General features: G+C 49.9%; 1 protein-coding gene across 1 annotated transcript in view; it reads right to left on the bottom strand.

Moving 5' to 3' along the window:
- HADHA (hydroxyacyl-CoA dehydrogenase trifunctional multienzyme complex subunit alpha) overlaps positions 1–23,981 on the bottom strand; it is a 35,282-nt gene extending 11,301 nt beyond the window's left edge. The window contains exons 1-14 of the mRNA XM_083494427.1: positions 23,811–23,981; positions 17,210–17,251; positions 15,624–15,694; positions 15,193–15,326; positions 13,150–13,288; positions 12,271–12,390; positions 12,069–12,171; positions 11,485–11,607; positions 11,251–11,369; positions 9,399–9,455; positions 4,970–5,079; positions 4,454–4,588; positions 2,902–3,073; positions 374–460 (exon numbers count right to left, since the gene is read on the bottom strand). Coding sequence (XP_083350553.1) covers positions 374–460; positions 2,902–3,073; positions 4,454–4,588; positions 4,970–5,079; positions 9,399–9,455; positions 11,251–11,369; positions 11,485–11,607; positions 12,069–12,171; positions 12,271–12,390; positions 13,150–13,288; positions 15,193–15,326; positions 15,624–15,694; positions 17,210–17,251; positions 23,811–23,895 — 1,497 coding nt within the window. The 5' untranslated portion in view covers positions 23,896–23,981. The remainder of the gene's footprint in view (positions 1–373; positions 461–2,901; positions 3,074–4,453; positions 4,589–4,969; positions 5,080–9,398; positions 9,456–11,250; positions 11,370–11,484; positions 11,608–12,068; positions 12,172–12,270; positions 12,391–13,149; positions 13,289–15,192; positions 15,327–15,623; positions 15,695–17,209; positions 17,252–23,810) is intronic.
- Positions 23,982–24,113: the final 132 nt, after the last annotated feature.

The raw sequence follows: 24,113 nt of genomic DNA, 5'->3' as shown, positions 1-24,113 counted from the left end.
TCATTGTCCCTTGTTCTTTTTTGCTGTTGCAAAATACAGTGGTACCTCAGGTTAAGTACTTAATGTGTTCCGGAGGTCCATTCTTAACCTGAAACTGTTCTTAACCTGAAGCACCACTTTAGCTAATGGGGGCTCCTGCTGCTGCCGCGGCGCTGGACCACAATTTCTGTTCTCATCCTGAAACAAAGTTCTTAACCTGAAGCACTATTTCTAGGTTAGCGGAGTCTGTAACCTGAAGTGTATGTAACCTGAAGCGTATGTAACCCGAGGTACCAGTGTATAGTCCGCCCGCCCCATGCTGAAAAAGTTTGAGGACTCCTGATGTATGATGAATGGATGAAGACAGAAGATGGCGGCCAGATCCAGGACTCACCTTTTCCGGCCTTTTGCTGGCGGAGGCGATCTGATTGATGGGGAGCGCCGATGTGTTGCTGGCGAAGATGCAGTGAGGGGGGACCACCTGGGGGAGATAACACACAGGTTAGGTTACAATACGATAATCTTTATTCTCATTGTCTCATACAGAACAACGGAATTGAAAAAATATACATCAGACATTCAAAAACCAACACGCCTGCTATCCAAGCTATTCCAACCTGGTTAGCCCCCTAAAAACTCTGATACCCCATAATTAAATACAATATACTCCCATAGAGACTACCTTACATTGTGTTTTAAACCAAAATCGCATCTGGATAGAAACTGTTTCTCAGGCAGCTAGTCCTGGTCTTCATAACCCTGTACCTTCTTCCAGAAGGCAGAAGCTGAAAGATATCATTTCCAGGGTGCGCACTATCCTGTGCTATCTCTGCCCCTTTCTTATGGCACCTGGAAGCATAGATTTGACCCAAGGTGGGAAGAGTGCACCCAATTATTCTCTCCGCAGTCTTGACAACCCTAGACAGCATTGTTTTTCCCCTGACCGTGCAGCTCCCAAACCACACACACAGACCGTAAGTGAATACACTCTCCACAGTACAATGGTAAAATGCCATCAACAGGTCCTTTGAGAGATTGCTTTTCTGGAGGATTCTCAGAAAATATAACCTGGAGAGTTCTGGAGAGGGGGGCAGGGGCAGAGGTTCCCCCTACAACTGAAGAGCTTGGATTGCCACCAGCAGACGCCTCAAGGTCCATACAGGCTCTGTGAGGACGTGCAGCCAATTCACTCCATCTCCGCTGCGTAGGGGAAGCACACCGGATACCTGCAGTCCCTTGTTGGTATTGGCAGCGGGTTTTTGGTGGCCACTGAATCCACAGGTCCCCATGAAGGCTGCAGCTGGGGGCATGGAGGGTGTTGCTATGGGGCAGGACAGGGATCCAGGAGGTTGGCGCTCTCTGTCTAACTGCAGTCTTTACGGGGCATTAATGCCTAGATCACCCAGCTGTTTGCGGAAAACCCCAGCCCTCACCTCTGCTCCTGTTTCACACCCATTAGCAATGTTTTGACAATAACCGCTCTTCTTCAGTGAGGAACATGCCACTCTGGGATAATTCCACAGGTCATCTTGCCCCACATGCACCCACCTGGCGGCTTCAATTGGCAGAACTGGCACTGCTGTGAGTGTCACATAACAACCTGTTCTGCGTCTGTAATAACACAATTATTTTGTGTGGCTACACTTTGGAACTCCCTGCCGGTTGATATCAAGTAAGGCACCTTCACTGTGCAGTTTTCAGCGCCTGCTAAAAATCACCCAGATGTTTAGAAAGATGATGCGAGTTCTAATCTCTTTTTAGCCTGCTGCTATTTTAGCTTTTTGTAAGTCTTAAATCTTTCTTAATCGTTCATGTAAATTGCTTTGAGCTTCTTTTTTGCAATCAAGCAGTGCAGGAATTTTATGAAATACCGTATTTTTTGCACCATAACACTCACTTTTTCCCTCCTAAAAAGTAAGGGGAAATGTCTGTGCGTGTTATGGAGGGAATGCCTACGGGTGGCATGCCTACGGATTTTCCTCCTCTAAAAACTATGTGCGTGTTATGGTCGGGTGCGTGTTATAGAGCAAAAAATACGGTAAGAATAAGAATAAGAATAATTTATACCCCGCCCATCTGGCTGGGTCCCCCCCAGCCACTCTGGGCGGCTTCCAACAAAACACTAAAATACAATAACCTATTAAACATTAAAAGCTTCCCTAAACAGGGCTGCCTTCAGATGTCTTCTAAAAGTCTGGTAATTATTTTTCTCTTTGACATCTGGTGGGAGGGCGTTCCACAGGGTGGGTGCCACCACTGAGAAGGCCCTCGGCCTGGTTCCCTGTAACTTGGCTTCTCGCAGGGAGGGAACCGCCAGAAGGCCCTCGGAGCTGGACCTCAGTGTACGGGGCAGAACAATTGGGATGGAGATGCTCCTTCAGGTATACTGGGCCTTTGAGGCCGTTTAGGGCTTTCAAGGTCAGCACCAACACTTTGAATTGTGCTCGGAAACGTCCTGGTAGCCAGTGTAGGTCTTTCAAGACCGGAAATAAATAACACATACACCCCCTGATAACCTTCACACAGCCATGGGCTCTACTGCAAAATGCTGGAAGACCAGGACGACTGAAACACCCCAAAGCTGGGAACTGCTGTTCCTGACTTTGGTGGCCCACGAGCAGAGGTCTACAGGGGAGGAGGTGCAAGCAGTCACATGCTCACCTCTCCCCCCCCCCCCCCGCCACCGGACTAACTGCCCAGCCTTCGGGGCAGCCCATAATTCCCAGCACCCACCATGCTGACTGGACAGGGACCAGGTAAACCAGAGGAGGACCCTGAGGGCACCTCCAGCCTCTGCAAAGGAAGGAGGCTGCCCCCTGCGGGTGGGGAGGCAGTGGGGCCACGGGAGCGCTTAAGGGCAGCCTCTGGAAGACAGCCCCAGTCTCTCACGCAAGTGGCCCCCCAGCCTAGCCTTCTACTCACCGCCTCCACTTCCTTCACCACTTTGTGTTTGATGCTGATGTCCTCAAAGACGGCCTCGATCACCATGTCCGCCGCCCCAAAGTTCTTGTAATCCAGTTGCCCCGTCAGGTTGCTGAGGATCATGTCCCTCTCGAATGACGTCAGGCTCTTCTTCTTCACTTTGTCGTTCAAGCTGGGAAAGGAGAGGGAGGCGGAATAAAAAATAATAATAATAATAATAATATATTATTTATACTCCGCCCATCTGGCTGGACTTCCCCAGCCACTCTGGGCGGCTTCCAACAATATCAAAATGCAGTAATGCATCAAACATTCAAAGCTTCCCTAAACAGGAGCCTTGAGCAAAAGCCTGGCTGGGGAAGGAGCCGGCCAAGTGCTGCGACCCCTCTGCATTGCAGGGGGTTGGGCTGGATGACCCTTAGAGTTCCCTTCCAACTCCACAATTCTATAATTCTTATAATGAAGGCGGGTGGCCTGGTCACCCTCCTTCCAGGTGTTCACAACTCTAGGCAAAGACTTTTCCCTTTCCCCAGGCTCTGATTTTGAGCTCCGCTTTTAGTCTTTCTGTTTGGGGTCAGTTTGTGGCTGTAGCGCCACACACTCCTGTGTCCTCCCAGTGGGGGGATGAGAGAAAGGATGGGGAGAGAAGGGGGAGCCAAGCCAAAGCAAGACTGAGAGAGGAACTCCTGGTGTTAAGGAAAAACAGTAAGCTAAGCGGCATCCTAATTCTCCCTCCTCTTATTTCACTTCTTAGCTTTGCAGCTGCCAGGATATTTTGTCAGTGGGCGAACGACCTCTGTGAGGGCACATTGGGACCTCCTCTGCAAGCTCAAGCCAGAATAGTGGAAGAGAGGACCCTCCATGCATCAGAGCTGACCCCCCAGCCCCTTTGCAGGAGGGGGCAAACACAACAAATACTGTTTGTGGAGTAGACGGGAACAATATTAAAGAATATAAAACTGCGCGGAAAAAACGACAGTATAAACCGTACAGTGAGAATGATTGGAAGACCCATTTTGTTAGAAGTCTTTTTTATTTAAGTGTTTGATTAAATATTAATTAGGAAGATTAATTTTTTATGTACGTACATTTGCTTTCTCCTCTTTCTTTTTTCTGTATTTTTTCTTTTCTTTTTTCTTTAATTTTCTTTTTGTAGTATGAGATTGTAAATTCTATGTCTAAGTGTGTAATTTAAATTAATAAAGATTATTTTTTGAAAAACAAAAACCAGCCCCTCTTTTGTGGGGAGCAGGGAGAGCCCAATCTGGGAGGGAGGGAAGGAAGGAAGGAAGGAAGGAAGGAAGAAGCCACACACAGGCCAAGTTCTTAAAGCCCAAAGCAAGAAATGCGCAGCTCTGCCTAGCCTGGAACTCCCCTGTCCCTCTCCACAGTGCTACATTTTAGACATGGAGAAGCACTGAATTGTCCTCAGCAACGAGGGAGATGCCTTCTGCACTGCTTAGCTGCACCGCACCACTTCTAGGCCCCTGCTGAGGCTCAGATTTCAATCCCTCCTGGACCCCACGTAGAACAGGGCTGCCAATGAGCCTACCCTTTGTAGACTTGCTGCTGTCCTCTGCTCAAGCCCTCCAGGGCCGTGTCTTTCAGAATGGTCTTCATCCCCTTGTCCACGGAGACCTGGGCGATTCCAGCGCCCATCAGGCCTGCCCCCAGGATGGCAAGGTTCCTGCAGAGAGGAGAAGAAGAGGAGTTGGGATTTGATATCCCGCTTTATCAATACCTGAAGGAGTCTCAAAGCGGCTAACATTCTCCTTTCCCTTCCTGCCCCACAACAAACACTCTGTGAGGTGAGTGGGGCTGAGAGACTTCAGAGAAGTGTGACTGGCCCAAGGTCACCCAGCAGCTGCATGTGGAGGAGCGGGAAAGCGAACCCGGTTCACCAGATTACGAGACTACCGCTCTTAACCACTACACCACACTGGCTCTCAAGAAGGAAGGTTTTTGGGGGGAGGATCAAGAGTGACTAATCACTGAACCCGAGTCTCTCCCCCGTCCTGCAGAGGCAAACGGGTTGCCACAGATCTACCCCACCTGTAGCTGGACTTACTGGACAGGTTGCTTTGGCTGCCCAAACTTGTTCTTCTTGCACTGTACCTGCCCGTGGTACAGCCCGATCAGCGCCCTGGACTCAGAAGTCATCCCGAGCTCCCCGAAATTCTGCAGAGGAAGGGAGAAGAGAAGGCTGCGGTCAGAGGACCTGCCCATCTCTGCATCATGCCCCAAGGAAAGCAACGAGGGAGAAACGGACAGGCCCCCGAGGCATCGGCGGCAGCGGAGGCTGGAGGGCGACAATGGCTGGGAAAGTCAAGGGCTCGGAGAGGGACCAGGGATGCAGGACAATCCTGTCTCCAGTGGGATGTTGACATTAAAGACCCAGGGCGGGAGCTCAAAAGAAGAGGCCTCTCTGTATGTCCCCAGCTATCTGGAAATCTGCAAACACAGATTTCCAGACCATATAACACCGGTCTTGAAAGACCTACATTGGCTCCCAGTACATTTCCGAGCACAATACAAAGTGTTGGTGCTGACCTTGAAAGCCCTAAATGGCCTCAGTCCTGTATACCTGAAGAAGCGTCTCCACCCCCATCGTTCTGCCCAGACACTGAGGTCCAGCGCTGAAGGCCTTCTAGCAGTTCCCTCCCTGTGAGAAGTGAAGCTACAGGGAACCAGGCAGAGGGCCTTCTTGGTGGTGGCACCCGCCCTGTGGAACGCCCTCCCACCAGATGTCAAAGAGAAAAAACAACTACCAGCTTTTAGAAGACATCCGAAGGCAGCCCTGTTTAGGGAAGCTTTTAATGTTTAATAGGTTATTGTATTTTACTATTCTGTTGGAAGCCCAATCAAATGTTAAAAACAGTACAGCATTAAATATTAAAAACTTCCCTAAACAGGGCTGCCTTCAGATGTCTTTTAAAGATAGGATAACTGCTTATTTCCTTCACATCTGAAGGGAGGGTGTTCCACAGGGTGGAATAATAAATTATTAATACTATTTATTATTATTATTATTGTTGTTGTTGTATTATTATTATTATTATTATTATTATTATTATTATTATTATTATTATTATTATTATTATAACACAGGCTTCATCGATACAGCAAACTTTCAAGTGCACACAATATGCACAGTTTATAATAAGCTGCTTTCGCACCCCAGGTCCCTCGCGAAAGGGAACTGAGCAGCCCGGGCGTACGAATAAAGAAAGGCGGCTTTCTGGGTCCAACCCTGCGTCTCCCAAGACAAACGAAACAGGGGAAAGTAAAGTGACAAGTGGATGAACGGTGGGAAAGCCGGGAAGTGGCAAGAGGTGACTGCAAATCTCCCACATCAGCCACCCAGAACAAGAACAACAGCGGAGGAAATGGAGAACTGACAAGGTGGATGGGAAAGGAGACTGGAAAAAACACGGGGTGCCTTTCCCCCATAACGTTACCTTTCCGTATCTGGAGGCCAGTGACTCAGGAGGAACGTCTGTCCAGCATATGTCAAGTAGTCAAGAGAAGCCAGCCGCAAATTAGGACCCCCAAAGAAAAGGAGGCTACAAAGTCTGCGTGGGTCTGTGTAAGAGGGTGCCAGCTGGCCAGCCCAGCCCAATGTCTGCCCGTGGCAAACTGTACTTGGACCGGCAGAGGCGGACCCCAATCCCCACTGTTATTATTTTTTTCAGCCCAGGAGCTGCTAAGCAGCGGTGAGAACAGCTCACTAAAGTGCAGGGCACAGCGACCAGGGCCAACGGCTTCTGCATTCATGCCAAGGGGTCACCGAGGATGCCAGACACGATTTGCTACAGGGGCCAGAACTTGGGGGCAAAGCTATTCCACCAGCTTTGCCCCACCTCTTCTCTGGTACCGTTCAAAGGAAGAAGCGTCGTTTAAAAGACTGGTTCTGGCATTCCCCTTAATGTTTTTGTGGGGAGTAATCTGCTGCCTTTATGGCAGCAAAATGAATGCATATTAGTGCATTCTATTCATACCTGGGCGCTGTGGGTTAAAGCACAGAGCCTAGGACTTGCCGATCAGAAGGTTGGAGGTTCGAATCCCTGCGACGGGGTGAGCTCCCGTTGCTTGGTCCCAGCTCCTGCCAACCTAGCAGTTCGAAAGCACGTCAAAGTGCAAGTAGATCAATAGGTACCACTCCGGTGGGAAGGCAAACAGCATTTCCATTCGCTGCTCTGGTTCGCCAGAAGCGGCTTAGTCATGCTGGCCACATGACCTGGAAGCTGTACGCCGGCTCCCTCAGCCAGTAAAGCGAGATGAGCGCCGCAACCCCAGAGTCGGCCACGACTGGACCTAATGGTCAGGGGTCCCTTTACTTTTACTCACACCTGACCGAATATATGTGCAGCAGCAGGAAATAATTAAACAATTCAATTCAAGCACAGAAATAGTGGGAGAGAGACCCTCTCATGAAGAGCCAGCCCAAAGAGGGTGTCAGTGAGGGCAAAAGAAACCTCGAAGAGACCTGATTCGCAGAAGCGCTTTGTTTCGGCTGCTCAGCCTCCCTGCCTAAGAGCCAATGCAGGCAGCAGCTGCTTTTCCACGCATCCCTCCAGCTTCAACTCTAGTTGCAGATATTGTGGGATATGGTATTTTTGGTACGGATGGCAGAGAGAATGGCAGAGAGGGCGTTTGAAGGGGGTTTAGAATAAGGTTACCAGACGTCCCCATTTCCCGGGAACAGTCCCCAGATTTACAAATGAGTCCCCTGACAAAATCCACCTATTCAGTAGGAAGTTGAGAAGTGTCCCCGGATTCATTGGAAAAAATCTGGCAACCTTAGTTTAGAAGGCGTCCCCAATTTACACAATTCCGCTTATGTGCGTGGGAGCCTGGAACCTAACCCCCGCATAAGTGGGTAGTCGCCTGGACTTTTGTAGTGTTAAGGTTTTGTTTTGTTTTTATTGTATTGCATTTCCATTGGTCTGCTTGCATTTGTGCTGTTTGGGGTGTCTTTTTCGGCTGAAAGGTGGCATATAAATAAAATGTAAGGAAACGTAACAATTCTCTGCTCCCCTCCAGCAGCAGCTGCTTCCCTTAAAAGGTAAAGGTAAAGGGACCCTTGACCATTAGGTCCAGTCGTGACCGACTCTGGGGTTGCAGCACTCATCTCGCTTTATTGGCTGAGGGAGCCAGCGTACAGCTTCTGGGTCTTGTGGCCAGCATGACTAAGCCGCTTCTGGCGAACCAGAGCAGCGCACGGAAATGCCGTTTACCTTCCCGCCGGAGCGGTACCTATTTATCTACTTGCACTTTGACGTGCTTTCAAACTGCTAGGTTAGCAGGAGCAGGGACTGAGCAACTGGAGCTCACCCTGTCGCAGGGATTCGAACCGCCGACCTTCTGATCGGCAAGCCCTAGGCTCTGTGCTTTAACCCACAGCGCCACCCGCGTCCCATGCTTCCCTTAAGTCACTCCAAATGGGAGCTTAAGTGAGTTATTTAGCTACCACAGCCCTAGATGCTGCCGTCATCTCCCAGGCCACAGGAGCACTCCTGGGCTCCCTTTCCTTTTCCTACAAACCCTGCCCCTCCTTGAACCATCACAGTGGCCTTGCCAGTCTTCCCAAGCCCCCTCCTTCTCCCGGCCGCCTGGTCCTCCTCCTCACCCTCTTCTACACGCCCCCCAGCAAAAAGCATGGGACTTCGGTGTGGCATTTTGCACCGAGACAATGCTGTGGCTTAATGGGATGCCCAGGGACCCACCGGAAACCTCAATGGGGCCTCTGAGCACCCAGATCTTGTGATCAGACACCATGTGAACAATGTGGGCCTTGCTGTGATTCGAACGGGGTGCCTCTTGCCGAGAAGCTCTTGCAACCGTGAGGTGGGCTTCCCCCTGGTGAAGTCCTAAGGGAGGGTTGCTAAGGGGGGAATCAAGTCTTTTTCTCAGCCTTCACCCCACCACGAGAAAACTGAGCCAGGCAGATCAGGACTTCATTTTTTGTCGTTTGTGGTTTACCGTATTTTTCGCTCCATAAGACACACATTTCTTCTCCTAAAAAGTATGGGGAAATGTGTTTGCGTCTTATGGAGCGAATGCAGGTGGGAGACTCTGCTCAGCGCTCCCTTTAAAGAGCCGTGTGGAGCGTGTGTGCGGCTCTTCGTGGCTTTTCCCCGAGGAGTGAGGAGGGCAGCCCGTCAGTCCCTTCTCCCTCCTCGGGAAAAGCCACACACGCTCCACGCAGCTCGTGAAAGGGAGTGATGAGCAGAGCCTGGGATGCATACAGACTCTGCTCAGCGCTCCCTTTAAAGAATATTTTTTCCCTTGCTTTCCCCCTCTAAAAACTAGGTGCGTCTTATGGAGCAAAAAATAAGGTGACTTGTTTGAGGCATTCGGAGGTGATTATTTCGTACAGATTGCTGGCGAGGGCGGGGGGACCTTCTACATCTCTCAACGGAGTCCGTCTGTCCGTCTCCCTTTAAGCACAGACTACGAAGTTCAATGTCCAAAGTGACAGGCAATAAAAGGCTTACCTGGGATTCTGCAAGGTAGCCGGCTTCGTTTCCTTGTTCCAAGCCTGTCTTCACAACCTAAAGTAAAGAGGAACAACATCTTGGGTTATTTGAAACATTTCTATACCGCCCTTCAGTTTGAAACGCACAGGGTGGTTTAACGTTTATTTATTTCCTACAACGTATGCGCTGCTTGATTGCAAAACAAACAAGCCTCAAAGCGGCTTACGGGGGGGGACGGGGACAACAAAATTATCAGTAAGAACAACAACTTAAAACTTTCAAAAAGATAAAATAACAACAGACTCAAAGAAAATTAAAAACTCACATCAGTTTTCTAAATATCTTGGTAAAGGTAAAGGTACCCCTGCCCGTACGGGCCAGTCGTGTCCGACTCTAGGGTTGTGCGCCCATCTCACTTAAGAGGCCGGGGGCCAGCGCTGTCCGGAGACACTTCCGGGTCACATGGCCAGTGTGACGAAGCTGCTCTGGCGAGCCTGCACCAGCGCAACGCACGGAAACGCCGTTTACCTTCCCGCTATAAAGTGGTACCTATTTATCTACTTGCACTTAGGGGTGCTTTCAAACTGCTAGGTGGGCAGGAGCTGGGACCGAAGGATGGGAGCTCACCCCGCCGCGGGGATTTGAACCGCTGACCATACGATCGGCAAGTCCTAGGCACTGAGGTTTTACCCACAGCGCCACCCGTGTCCCTTAAATATATCGGTAGGCTTGTCTAAACAAGACTGTTTTTAGCAGGCACCGAAAAGAGTACAGTGAAGGCGTCTGCCTGGTATCAAGAGGCAGGGAGTTCCAAAGGGTAGGAGTGGCTTGAGTGGGCCTATCTGCGGTAAGGCGATCTTGATGGTTTACAAGGGAAGATTAAAAACAGCAGGAAAGGAACGGCGAAAGGCAGTGCAAGGAAGGTGGGGAGGCAAGTGGGTGGGTAGGGGCAGGAATGCACCAGAGACCCTTCCAGCCAGTGCCAAAGAGGCACCCACATACACTGGCAGGCCTCCCCCTTCAGCTGGTGCTGATGAAGACAGACCCTGCAGCCCAGCCCTCGCTGATCCCTTCCTGCCTGCGCTTCAGGATGGTGGGAATCATGATAAAAAATCACGATGGAAGCTGGCAGGAGGGCCGGCTGCCTATATGGCCAGACTTCTTAAATGCCACAGGAATCAAACGGAATAGTACTAGACAAATGGAAACTCTGAGGCAGGGATGGTGGAGTCTGTGGGGGCACCATAGCACTCTGCAATCACCAGCTGCTGGTATCCTGCCTCATAGAATTGCTGAGTTGGAAGAGACCCCAAGTTAATTCAATCCCCTGTCAACTGTGCCGGCAGAGGACAGCCATCTTGGCTACTGGCCACCCAAGTTGGGTGGGTCCAAGGTCAACTCGTCCAACCCCACCTAAAGACGGGCAGAACTAGAGATGCCAGTGTTTTGCCACACGCAGGGCAGAAACCAAGTGTGCTCACTGTTAGAATATAGTTCCGTTCCACCTTAAAAGGAGCAGGCATGACTGCTGTGTGTCACACGCCTGTTTACTTCCAGCACAAACTTGCTGGGAACTTCCGTTTGTATATTGCTTTTGTTTGCCTGCCGTTTTGCTGGACACGAAGGGAAGCAGACATGTTTTTTCCTTTGTTCCTAAACTATGCTGAATAAATGCTGTAAATACGCTTACACATGTCTCTGTCCGCTGATTGATGCTGTTCCGGGAACCGGAGATCACCGAGCTGCTGGCCAGTGGCTGGAGCCAGCTGGGGGCCTGCCAAATGCCCCCGTCTCCCCGGCAGCATCCCAACACTCACACCCTGGCACAGACGTCCCCCTGCCCTCCCTCATGCGCACAGATGGCCCTCACCTTGATGATCTTAAGGGGAGCCGGGTAGAGGCCTTTCGTTTGCTTCCGCACTTTGCCCTCCACCGTTTTGTAGACTTGCTGCCGCACGAAGGCAATGCCCATGGCATAGTCCATCATCTCTGCAAGGCAACGCAAAGCAGGTTCAAGGGAGGAAACGACCCAGGGGGCCGACTCCAGGGAGGCCAAGGGCCAGGGCAGCTTGCCCCCGGAGCCAGGCCAGGCCAGACCACTCACTCTGCATCAGCCCCTTGTTCCTTTTCTGAGAAATCGTCTTCTTGGCGAGGCCTCGGGCAAAGGTGATGGCCACTTCCTCCAGGTACTCCAGCGTTCGCTCCTCGGGGCTCTTGATCCCTGGCCCTGCGAAGGCAGAGGTGCTGTTTTAGCAAGAAGCGAAAGTGCATTCAAAGGAGACAGACTTTCTAAGGGAGAATCCTGCATCCAGCTCTCTCACTGGAGCCTCTGGTCGACTGTTTAAGGCAGCCACAGACGTTCCTAGGCTGCAACAGCTTGACCACATGGCTGAATTACTGCAATGGTTGGCCCAGAGACAGAATGTGGCAGCGAGATTGCTTGCGGCAGCGGCTGCAGGATATGCTTCCCCCCTCCAGCCTCAGGGGCTTTTGTCCCTGCAGGTGTTGCGGCCCTACAAGTCCCGTCACCATCCCTGGCCGCTGGCTGTATTTGCTGCGACTAACGGGAGTTGCAGCTCAGCGATGGTTCCCCGCCCCTGCCTTGGGGCCTGCAACGTCACAGACCACGCCAAGCCAGGTGCAAGGCCACGGAACAGGTGTGTGCAACTAGAAGCGTCTCCAGCTAACCTAGAGGATCCACCAGCTGGTCCACCAGCCCCATCTTCTTCGCTCTGTCAGCACGGATGTTTCTTCCGGTCAGCATCATGTCAAAGGCAGCAGGGAGCCCCACCTGAAACGCGGAAGGAAAATGAGTTTTACCTGCCAGAAGAGCAGGGATGCTGGAAAGGCAGATTCCCTCCCTCTATGGGTGGGGTGTTCACCCACTCACCATCTTGGGCAGCCTCTGGGTGCCTCCTGCCCCCGGCAGCAGCCCCAGCAGCACCTCTGGGGTTCCCAGGACAGTCTTCTTGTCCTTGGTTGCTATTCTGTACTGGCAAGCAATGGCAACCTGGAAAGGAAAAACAGGGAGCTTCCTGAATGCACAGTCAGGCGGTTGCGTTCATCTGGCTTAGAATGGTCAAGGGCTCTCAGGAGGTTTGGACAGGGCTGGGCATTCCCAGCCCTCCATGGAAGAAGAGAAGAAGAAGAGGAGGAGTTTGGATTTGATATCCCACTTTATCACTACCGAAGGAGTCTCAAAGCGGCTAACATTCTCCTTTCCCTTCCTCCCCCACAACAAACACTCTGTGAGGTGAGTGGGGCTGAGAGACTTCAAAGAAGTGTGACTGGCCCAAGGTCACCCAGCAGCCGCAGCTGCAGGTGGAGGAATGGGGAAGCGAACCCCGTTCACCAGATTACGAGTCCACCGCTCTTAACCACTACACCATGCTGGCTGGTCTAGTGGGAAACTGTTGCTAGCCAGAGTTTGCAGAGCCCTAAGCTAGGTGAGCCAACGGCCTGGCCGAGGATTTCCATGGGGCTGGACCCGATGACCCTTTGGCTCCCTTCCAACACTACAATTCTGTGATGCTACAGGAAGCGAACCTGGTTCACCAGATTACGAGTAACACCACTCTTAACCACTACACCACACTGGCTCTCCCACACTGGAGATGCTGGGGACTGAGACCAGGGCCTTTTGGACGCAGAGCAGCTGGTCTGGAGGCGAGCCAGGATCCTTCCCTTATGGCAAATGCAGAGAACACAGTCACACGCACAGCATTCTCCCTTTCATTATGGAGCACAGGCTTTCCCGGCTGCTCCCTACCTCTAGTCCTCCCCCAAGGCAGGAGCCGCTGATCGCAGCAACGATGGGCTTTGGCGATTTCTCCAGCTTCTCCAGCATCTTCTGTCCTTCCTGAGAAAGTAGAGTTATTTCTTGGCTGGACTGGCAGGCCTCAATCATGCTACGGGCAGGACAAAGAGAGAGTTTCGTGGCTGTGAACGAGGCGCACCGCTGCCCACCTTACAAATTCATCCTACCTCTGCAGAGAAGCAATTCAAGATGCCTGCCCAGTGAAACAGGGCTCCTCCTTCGCCCAACTCTGTGTGACTGCTGCTAGGGAAGCAGGTGTGTGCTGCAACTGGGCGCAACCGTCTCCTCGCTTTATCAGACTCTCTGCTGCAACACAGATCTGCTGCCCCAGACCCTGGGGCATGTGAGGGAGTGTGTGTGTGTGTGTTGTGGTTCTGGACAGTTAAGAGTTAACACTCCAGGAAGCGTTCTTATTAACTGGGTGCACTGCCCACATGATCCGGGCATTTTCCTATGACCCATGCTCTCTGAGGGCTGCAGAGAGCAGTCTGTCCGAGAATGTGAGCAAGGTAGTTTCGTTTTGTTAGAGGCAGAAAGCTGCAGGCATGCAGCTAGATTCTGTAGGTTTTTCATTTCCGTTTTTGTATGCTTCTAAATAAAGAGTGTTAGATTAGAAGCACTGGTGTTGAGCTGAGTTATTGAAGACACCACACAGACAAAGCCCTCTTACGCTGCGTGTAAACTCTGCTAACGTCCGACAACTGAGAAGAGTGGCAGCGCGCGAGTGGAAGTGTGTGGGCGCCACTGAAATTTGTCGGAGTGGAAATAAATCTAATTTATTGCAGTGCCGTTGCAGCAGACTCCGTGGGTCAAAGGATTTACGACCCACAAACTTTAACAGTGTGAACTGGCCCAACCTCTCAGGGGACTTCCTTTCTGGAGGTATTTCCCCAAGAGTCGGCTTTTGTTCCTGCAGGGTCCTAACATCTCACTTCTGAAGAGATAGCTACTTCTGGACTACCTGTCACCAGCTAGGCTACTGCTCTGGGTCCCAAGTAGACCTCTGTGTAACCAAGGCTCTGCAAAACAGGCACCTTTCACCAGCCAACTATGGCGAGGGCAGCAGCTGCTCCAATCTGAAGTAGTGGCAGGCAGGGATAATAATATCATAATAATAATTTACTATTTATACCCCGCCCATCTGGCTGAGTTTCCCCAGCCACTCTGGGCGGCTCCCAATCGAGTGTTAAAAAAATGCAGCATTAAATATTAAAAACTTCCCTCAACAGGGCTGCCTTCAGATGTCTTTTAAAGATAGGATAGCTGCTTATTTCCTTCACATCTGAAGGGAAGGCGTTCCACAGGACAGGCGCCACTACCGAGAAGGCTCCCATCTAGGGCATTGCATTCATTATGTCCTGTTGCTTGTCTGGTCTTGCATGTCCTGTTTGCTGTTGGGGGTCTGACTCTGAATCTGTGAGAGTCAGGGGAAGGGGCTGTGGCTGATGGTGTCAACTAGGGTGGTGACAGTGTTAGCAATAAACACTGTGTTACTGTATGGGAGAGGAGCTTTCCCCTTAACCGGGAACTCTGGAAGAAGCTGCTGGGAATAGGAAATCTCTGAGGCCTCTGCTGGGCCTCCGCTTACTCTGCTGATGCATCGCACAGGTTGAGGTGTGGTGAACTACCAACTGACTTCCACAACTCAACACCCACAGGGTCCCCTCCACCAAAACGAGGTTTGAAAGCCAACAGAGCAGGTTGCAATGTGTGTGTGTGTGTGTGTGTGTGTGTGGTGTCCACAACAGCCAGCCCCATTGGCAAACGTGCCCACAGACCCGAAAAGATTGGAAAGCCATTCCCTAAAGCAGCCTTTGCCCACTTGGTGCACCTCCAATGTTCTGGACCACATCTCCCACTAGGGGAGGCTGTGGCTGATGGGAGCCCAGCACATCTGGAGGGCAGCAAGCGGGCAAAGGCTGCCCCGAAGCACGCGACCGGTTTGCCCATTTCTTCACCCAACAGGACCCCTCTTCCCGCCCCGGTGGAACTTACTTGATGTCTGCGCCAGCAATGAAGCAGCCGGGTTTCGACGAGATCAGGACGGCGCTACTGACGGCCTCGTTGGCCCAGATTTCGTTCATTACGGCGGAAAAGTCATCTTGCAGCTGCCTGGAGAGGGTGTTGACCTGTGGGAAATGAACAGGCAAGCTGAAGCCAAGGCGGGCAAAGGGAAAGCTCCCACTCTGGAAGGAGAACGACCCTTGCTAGTCCTCGCCAACATGGAACAGCATCGGGAGGGCGGTGGCATGCCAAATATCTTGAAGATTTGAAATGTACTCGTAAGCAGCCGGCAGCACACCCTTCTATTTGGTCTGGCATACCATCTCCCTCCTTTCTATCTCCATGACTCCCAGGCACCCCTTTAAACCTCTCTGCACAGTTTAAACCGCTTCAGCCCACAGGGAAGCGACAGGAACACCTACCTTGGAATTTGGAGAGTTAAAGCGCACGACAGCAACATCTCCTTTGATGTCATAGTTAACATGGCTTCTTGCTGGAGCGGGGGAAAAGAGAGATTTATAGGGACATTTCAATAGGGGCAAATGTCAAAATGTCAGGTTCTGTACTTAGGCAGGAAGAACCAGATGCACAAATATAGGATGAGGGGAAACCTGGCCTACTAGCAGGACATGTGAAAAGGATCTAAGGCAGCAGTTCTCAACCTGTGGGTCCCCAGATGTTGTTGGACTACAACTCCCATCATCCCTGAGTTCTGGCCTTGCTAGGTAGGGGTGATGGGAGTTGTAGTTCCACAACATCTGGGGACCCACAGGTTGAGTAAGGCTGATCTAGGGGTCTTGGTGGACCACGAGCTGAGCAATGAGTCAACCGTGTGATGCAGCAGCAAAAAAAGCTAATGCTATTCTAGGCTGCATCAACAGAAGTCTAGTGTCCAGGTCAAATGAAGGAATAGTCCCAACCTATTCTGCCTTGGTCAGACCACACATGGAATACTGTGTCCAATTCTGGGCACCACAGTTTAAGATGTTGACAAGCTGGAAGGTGTGCAGAAGAGGGCAACCAAGGGGATCAAGCCTTATGAGGAGTGGTTGAAGGAGCTGGGTATGCTTAGCCTGGGAAAGAGGAGACTGAGAGGAGATATGAGAGCCATCTTCAAATATCTCAAGGACTGTCCCATAGAGGATGGAGCATGCTTGTTTTCTCCTTGAAACAATGGCTTCAAGTTGCAAGAAAGGAGATTCCGACTAAACATTCGGAAAAACCTTCTGATTGTAAGAGCTGTTTGGCAGTGGAACGGACTCCCTTGGGAGGTGATGGACTCTCCTTCCTTGGAGGTTTTTAAACAGAGGTTGGATGGCCATCTGTCTTGGATGCTTTAGCTGAGATTCCTGTATTGCAGGGGGTTGGACTAGATGACCCTCGGGGTCCCTCCCTACTCTAAGATTCTGTGATTCTATATTTATTATTTCTCCATGCAGGACTTCAGCAAAACTTAGGACAGGGGCCACCAACCATTTTAGGCTCATGGGCAAATCTGGATGTCATGGGTGCCAGCCTCTCTCGTTATCACCTCCTTTGGACCTCACTGTTGCTGCTGCCACCCAGCTCCCCAGAGAGACAGAAGAGGGAAAGATCATCATGTGTCACTGCTGGCACAAACCCACTTAATGGAGAAGCAGAGCAAAGCGCTATTTAAAATAGGAGAGGTGGCGATTGCTCCAAAGGGTGCTTTGCAAGGCCATGGAGGGGATTTTGAGAGGTGGGGGGCTGCACCCACCTGTCAATCATGTGACACCATGACAGCGTTGTGTGACGACATGTGGGTGCCCCCATCCACCTGTCAAATTAGGCCTGCAAGGTTGATCCTGGAGGCAAAAAGGTCCCCCCCCCCACCAATACACTGAAGTCACTACGGTCTCTTTGTTTTTACTACCAGGGTGGAAACACCGCCCCCCAGCAAATTTGCCTTCTCTGCCAGATTTCTTTCAACCAGGGCAGAACCCCCGCCATCGCCACCAACCCCCACCAGACCCAAGAAGTGACTTACACTTAACAGGGGAGGATGTGCTGAGGTTTCGGCAGGCGTAACCTGAGACAGAGAGAGATTTCCAGAGTTAATTTGGACCAGCAAATAAATCAGAACATTTGCCATCCCTGCGGGTGCCTTCAGGCAAAGTCTCTTTCTGAGTGATGAGGCTCAGTTGAAAGCAGGGTGGATTTGATTTACAGTGGTGCCCCGCAAGACGAATGCCTCGCAAGACGGAAAACTCGCTAGACGAAAGAGTTTTCCGTTTTGGAGGCGCTTCGCTAGACGAATTTCCTATGGGCTTGCTTCGCAAGATGACAATGTCTTGCGAGTTCCTGCGGGTTCCCCCCCTTTTTTCTAAGCCGCTAAACCGCTTATCAGCTGATCCGATCAGCAGATAAGCCGCTAAAAGCCGCTAATAGCGCTAATCCGTCAATGGGCTTACTTCGCAAGACGAAAAAACCGCTGGACGAAGAGAATCACAGAACGGATTCTTTTCGTCTTGCGAGGCACCACTGTAAATCAAATCAATGTACATCACTAGTCAGTAAGACTCGATTTAAATCACTGGTCAGTAAGACTTGATTTAAATCATTTTTTTTACAGAAAGACTCATTCTTGCTGGTATCATCTTAATATTTACAACCAGATGAAGGTTTCATTTCTGGAATAATAAATTTTCAGAGTAGCTTTTACAGTTATATCAAAAATGACTGATTTGGTTATACTATTAGAAATATATCAACAGATAATTGTGAAATTATTGTTTATATTTGGACAACTTTTCAGCTGTACTTTATTAGAAGGAGAAAAATAATAATTTCCTTAGTAACAATTTAAACAATTTCTCTAACTAAAACTATAACATTATAGCATATGTATCCATGTTTGTTAACTGATGTGGTTAAAGGTTTTTTTTAAAAAAACTTAGAATGAGTTTTAGCACATGTGAAAAACTTAAAACAAACCCTTATTTCCTGATGAATAGCCTTTGGACTATAATGTAACTTAAGTAGAAAACTATCTTTAGAAAGATTTTTCCTCCAAAAGCATTTTATTTTTTTAAAACTCTGGTTTAAATTTTAAAAAATCCAATGGATTTTTATCCACCCTGGTTTAAAGGACTTGAAAACTTAAAATAAAAAAATTCCTTCCAGTAGCACCTTAAAGACCAACTAAGTTAGTTCTTGGTATGAGCTTTCGTGTGCATGCACACTTCTTCAGAAAACTTGAAAACTTAACATCGCTTTGCACGTGTTTACACAAGCCAGCATGGAACGTTTGGCGTTTCACAGTGTCTGCTATGAGCCTTTTCCAAGCATGGCTTCCCAACATACACCTGGAAGTCTGAGCATTGCTAATTATTAAGTGAAACTCTGAAACTTGATCTGATCTATCCATTGTGTTAACAAGACACGGCAGCCCGTTCCAGAGGGTCCCAAGTCCATCTGAGGGGAGGGGGAGCCACCACATCAGAGGCCAAATATGCTGCCTTGCGCAAGCCGGTCTCGTGACCCAGCCCCAAAGCTGGAGGTGCGCCATGTCCTTTGGCCCACATTTCCAGAGTGGAAGGGAAAGGACCTTTCACCCACATCCTGCCATGCCCATAAATGCAGGCACTTTGTAGGTTGGACACGGCACCTGATGAAATTGCGAGGGAGTCTCTTCTGGGGGGGCTGGAGGGCTCCTGCTATCTTGAGAGCAGAGCCAGCTCAGAAAGATGCCAGAGTTATCTGTCGGAGTTATGTTTCACATATTCTGTGCAGATGAAAATGCACTGCTCACAAATGCTTATTGGGATGTGAAAGACCTGCCCCTTTCTTGCCCAGGCGCTCGAGCGAGCATCACAAAAACCAAGCAAAGGCCTCATCCACACTTTTGCTCGACCCAAATTTTGATAATATTTAATCATATTTTCTGTACAGATTAATTCCCCCGGGGTCCAAAAACTTTCCTCTTTGTTGTGTCCCTGGACAGTCTTGCCCACTGAAGTGGATCTTCTCAGATACACAGAAAATCCAAAGATAGATTTTGTTTAACAGATCTTCAATTCAGCAAGCAATTTCGGATTTCCGTAAGGCAGAGCTGGGCAACACTGAGAAAAGCTGTCGGACCCTGGGGAACTTTTCGGGACACAATATGGTCAAAATACAGGTCAAGCAACAGTGGGGGTGAGCCTTTAGGCAGGCCCAATAATGGTAAGTGCCCTTGCCACCCTTAAAGTGAATATTTTAAAATCAGACCTTTTCCGTGACACAATACAAAGAAGCCTTATACTGTTTTTAGGGTTCCTAACGCTTACTGCTTCTCTGGTTGCTTATCAACATGCGAGATAGCAGGAAAGAGGATCAGTCATCTCATACGAGCAAACGCCATTCAGCTCAAGCCCAGAGCAGCTTCTGAGCTTGCCACAACCTGACAATGAACTAAGAGGCTCCAGACTGCAGGCCATTTCATGGCAATCGCCAAATGTTATGTTGCAACACAGCGTTCGGTATGACTACATCAACCCTCCTCCCCACCTTGTTTTCCAGAAACTTCCCTCTCCCAGAAATACAAACCCTGGAGAACAAGGGCCTTCCCCATGCAGGACCAAATATTTCTTGTACAGTGGTACCCTGGAAGTTGAACGGAATCCGTTCCGGAAGTTCGTTCAACTTCCAAAACAGTTCAGAAACCAAGGTGTGGCTTCCGATTGGCTGCAGGAAGCTCCTGCAGCCAATCGGAAACCGTGACGGATGTTCGGGTTTGAAAGAACATTTGCAAACCGGAACAATCACTTCCGGATTTGCTGCATTTGGGAGCCAAAACATTCGTCTTGCAAGTCGTTCGAGATGCAAAGTACGACTGTACTGCCATTTAGAAGAAACTCTGCAGAAGGTTGGGGTTTTTGTGTGTTTTTAAAGTTGCACTTTAGGAGGAGATGGCTTTAAATCCAACTGCAACAAAAAAACATACAGGCCTGGGTACAGAGGAAACCTGGGAGACAGCACACATTTAACAGGATTAAAAAATGTCCTTCAATTTGCAGTTAACCAAGGCCTGGAAGATGCCCAGCATGTTCAGATAACAAAAGGATGAAATTTAGAAAGGAAGCAACCTGACCCTGCCCATACAATCAAGACCAATTTTGAAGGACACATGGAGGTGTCTCAGTGATGAAATGATCTCCCCCGGAAGCCTAGACAGGCACCCACTATGCTGTTTTTCTGATGCAAGGCAAATACTGTCTATTTCATTTTCCCAAAAGAAGCAATCCTAAAACATGCACTTTTGGGAATCAAGCCAAAAGCTCCCTCTGGTCCAAGAACACTATGCACTCCCCTTAAGTGCCATGGGGGTGTTCACAAGCAGGGTGCGAAGGAATGTCTGTCAGGGAAACACTCTGCTGTAACTGAATTTAATCTTTTTTGTCAAGAGAAAGTGCAGTTCCAAGTATCAGCTACTCGACTGGCAGAGAAGGGAGTTGTTGTCTTCATGCTTTTCTCCAGTAGAATCTGGCTGATCACAGCTGGGTATGGAAAGCTGGATTATATACCTGCTTTGCCTGACCAAGCTACACAACTGCTTATGGGCTCCCCAAAAGCATCTGGCTGGCTGTTATTAGAAACAGGATGCTGGACCAGAATGCACTCTAGTCTGATACAACAGTGAGGCACTTCTACATGTCCCATAATCCTGCAGCGCTAGCATAAATTCAGGGTCTCCCAGTTCCCTCTGAGTCCCCAAATTCTTTAGAATGGGAGAAGCCAAGGATTTTGACCCACAGGACAAACCAGATGGGCGGGGTATAAATAATAAATTATTATTATTACTACTTAAGGGTTGGCCAATCCTCCAATGGCCAAAGGTCACTCTCACGCACATATGCAAGGCCTGGCAAAGTCAGTCACCACATCACGGTGCTGAGCTGAGAGGTTTCAACCTCTCAGCTCAGCAACATATTAGGGTGCCCAGTTTTGCCCACAGCTGACAGGCTCACCACCTCTGCTTTTGGAACAGTCACTCTTAGGAACTCCCTGCCGATTGAGATCAAGCAGACACCCTCCCTGTACTGTTTTCGCAAGCCTATCCAGATGCTTAGAAAGTTGAGGTCATCCTAATCTGTTATAGTATTTTAGCTTTTCTATTTTTTAAAGCTGGGTTGTAATATTTTCCTTGATTTTACTGTTTTATCTTTTTGTAAACCACTCTGAGCTGTTTGTTTGGTTTTTTTACAATCAAGCGGTGTATAACTTTTGTAAAATAATCAAAAGAGGAGACTGAGATATAGGATAGACATCTCCAAATAGCTCAAGGGCTGTTCCATGGAAGATGGGAGCAAGCTTGCTTTCTCCTGCTCTGGAGGGTAGGACTCAAATTCCAGCTGCAAGAAAGGAGATTCCGACTAAACCTTAGGAAGAACCTTCTGACAGTCAGAGCTGTTTTGACATTGGAATGGTCTACCTTGAAAAGCGGAGGGCTCTCTTTCCTTGGACGTTTTAAAGCAGAGGTTGGGTGGCCATCTGCCACGGGGGCTTGAGCTGAGATTCCTGCATTCACAGAATTGCAGAGTTAGAAGGGCACCTCGAGGGTCATCTAGTCCAACCCCTTGCAAGGCAAGCATCCTGGTGGGCCAGAACCAGCAAATTTCTGGTTAGCAGCCAGGTGCACTGACCCATCACGGGGGGGGGGGGGTTTGGACCAGATGACGTTTGAGGGGGGGTCCCTTCCAACTCTACCGTTCAAGGATTCCATAGGGGGGAGTAAGCATGGACCAATGGTACCAAGTAGTATGGGAAACAGCCCTACTAGAAAAATTAACCAATAAACTGAAACTGACACGGGGACAAATAGAAGACGACGCCTTCACCCCGGTATGTCTCCCCTTTATCACATACACAGCCCAACAAGACAATAACAAAAATCCACCAATGGCATACAAATCAATATGGCTAACCTGATCCAAAACACCCACCCACCCCACTCACACATGAAAACAAAGATCACCACAGCCAACCACAAATGAACAACCACACCCTGGGCCAACCCCAACCTCTCTCACCACCAAAGGAACACAAGCGAACAGCAAAGAACCTGCACAAGCAACGGTGACACCAAATCCCACATATATTAAGTAAAATGGAAACATCGCCACCTGACCCCACCCCCACCCATCTCCCCCCCCTTTCCCCCTTCTCTTCCTACTGTCTCAACAAATGAAACTGATCTGTAAAAAATGTTACGGGGGGGGGGGGGAGAGACATTGCACATATTTCTGTAAATCAACAAAATCTTTAATATTTTTTTTAAAAGGATTCCATTAAGGGAAGTGCAAGGGGAAAAAGAGAAGGGGCAGCTGGAGAGACCTTTGGGCGGCCAGTGGTTGCGGAAGCGAGGAGCCCAGACAAGGCCCCGGGGGGGGGGGAGGGAAGAGGGTGGAAGGTCTAGCTATCAACTTTTCCCTTTTCTTGTGAGGAACCCTATTTGGAATAAGGGAATTTCCCCTTAAAAAAGGTAAATGTTGACAGCTATGCCCTGGGATAGCATCATAAGATTCTAGAGTGGGGACAGACCCCAATGTGGGGGTGTTCAGGGTGGCAGGAGAGGATATATATCCTTTATTAATATCTTTCCTAACTTGCATTAGCAAGTCCCTTTACTGAGCAGAGTTTACATTCCCCTTTTGACATGCACAGCAGATAGCTGGTTGCAGGCTCGTGCGAGCCTCTCACTATTATACAATTCAGTCTGTATAGTTCCTGGTAAGTTCTCTTGAATTCCTGTTAAAAGAATAAAGACGCCACAAGCATAGCTGTCAACCTTTCCCTTTTCTTGCGAGGAATCCTATTCAGAATAAGGGCATTTCCCTTTAAAAAGGGGGGAAAGTTGGCAGCTATGCCCTGGGATAGCATCATAAGATTCTAGAGTGGGGACAGACCCCAATGTGGGGGTGTTCAGGGTGGCAGGAGAGGATATATTCTTTATTAATATCCTTCCTAACTTGCGCTAGCAAGTTCCTTTTCTTAGCAGAGTCTACATTCCCCTTTTTGCATGCACAGCAGATAGCTGGCTGCAGGCTCGTGTGAGCCTCTCACTATTACACAATTCAGTCTGTCTCTGATTGAATTGTATAGTTCCTGGTAAGTTCCCTTGAATCCCTCTTAAAAGAGTAAAGAGGCCACAATCATAGCTGTCAACTTTTCCCTTTTCTTGCGAGGAATCCTACTCGGAATAAGGGAATTTCCCTTAAGAAAGGAGGAAAGTTGACAGCTATGCCCTGGGATAGCATCATAAGATTCTAGAGTGGGGACAGACCCCAATGTGGGGGTGTTCAGGGTGGCAGGAGAGGATATATTCTTTATTAATATATTTTCTAAGTACCTTTACTTTCCCCTTTTCTTGCGAGGAATCCTATTCGGAATAAGGGAATTTCCCTTAGAAAGGGGGGGAAGTTGGCAGCTATGGCCCTGGAAGGGCTGGGGAGGTGCAGATGACCTTCAGGGGACCCCCTTCCTCTCAGCAGCAGCAGGGGCCGAGAACGGGGTCCGGAGGGGAGCGGGGCCCGGGGGGGTCCCCTTCCCCTCCCCCCCCCGGGAAACGAGGTCCGGGCGCCCCCTTCTCCCCTCCCCCCCCGCCTCACCTGAGCGGCAGCCCCGGGCCCGGCAGTACTTGAGGGCGGGCGTGAAGCGCGTGAGGCTCCCGATGGCCCGGACAGCAGCCGCCATCTTGGCCGAGCGCGGAGGTCGAGCGAGAGCGAGCGAGGCGGGCGCGAGGACGGGAGCCCAGGGGGCGGGGAGGGGCCTCCCGCGACGCCCCGGCGCTTCTTGACTACGACAAGGGGTGCCCTCGGCGATGCCTGATGGAAAACGCCACCCTCGCGGCCGCCCCCGACCCTCCTCCTCACATGGATATTTGCCTCCCGCGAAGATACGCTTCGCCCTTT

The sequence above is a fragment of the Podarcis liolepis genome (assembly GCF_965112155.1).
Source record: "Podarcis liolepis genome assembly, chromosome: 3".
Classification (NCBI taxonomy): Eukaryota; Metazoa; Chordata; class Lepidosauria; order Squamata; family Lacertidae; genus Podarcis; species Podarcis liolepis.
This window is presented reverse-complemented; position numbering and strand designations above follow the sequence as displayed.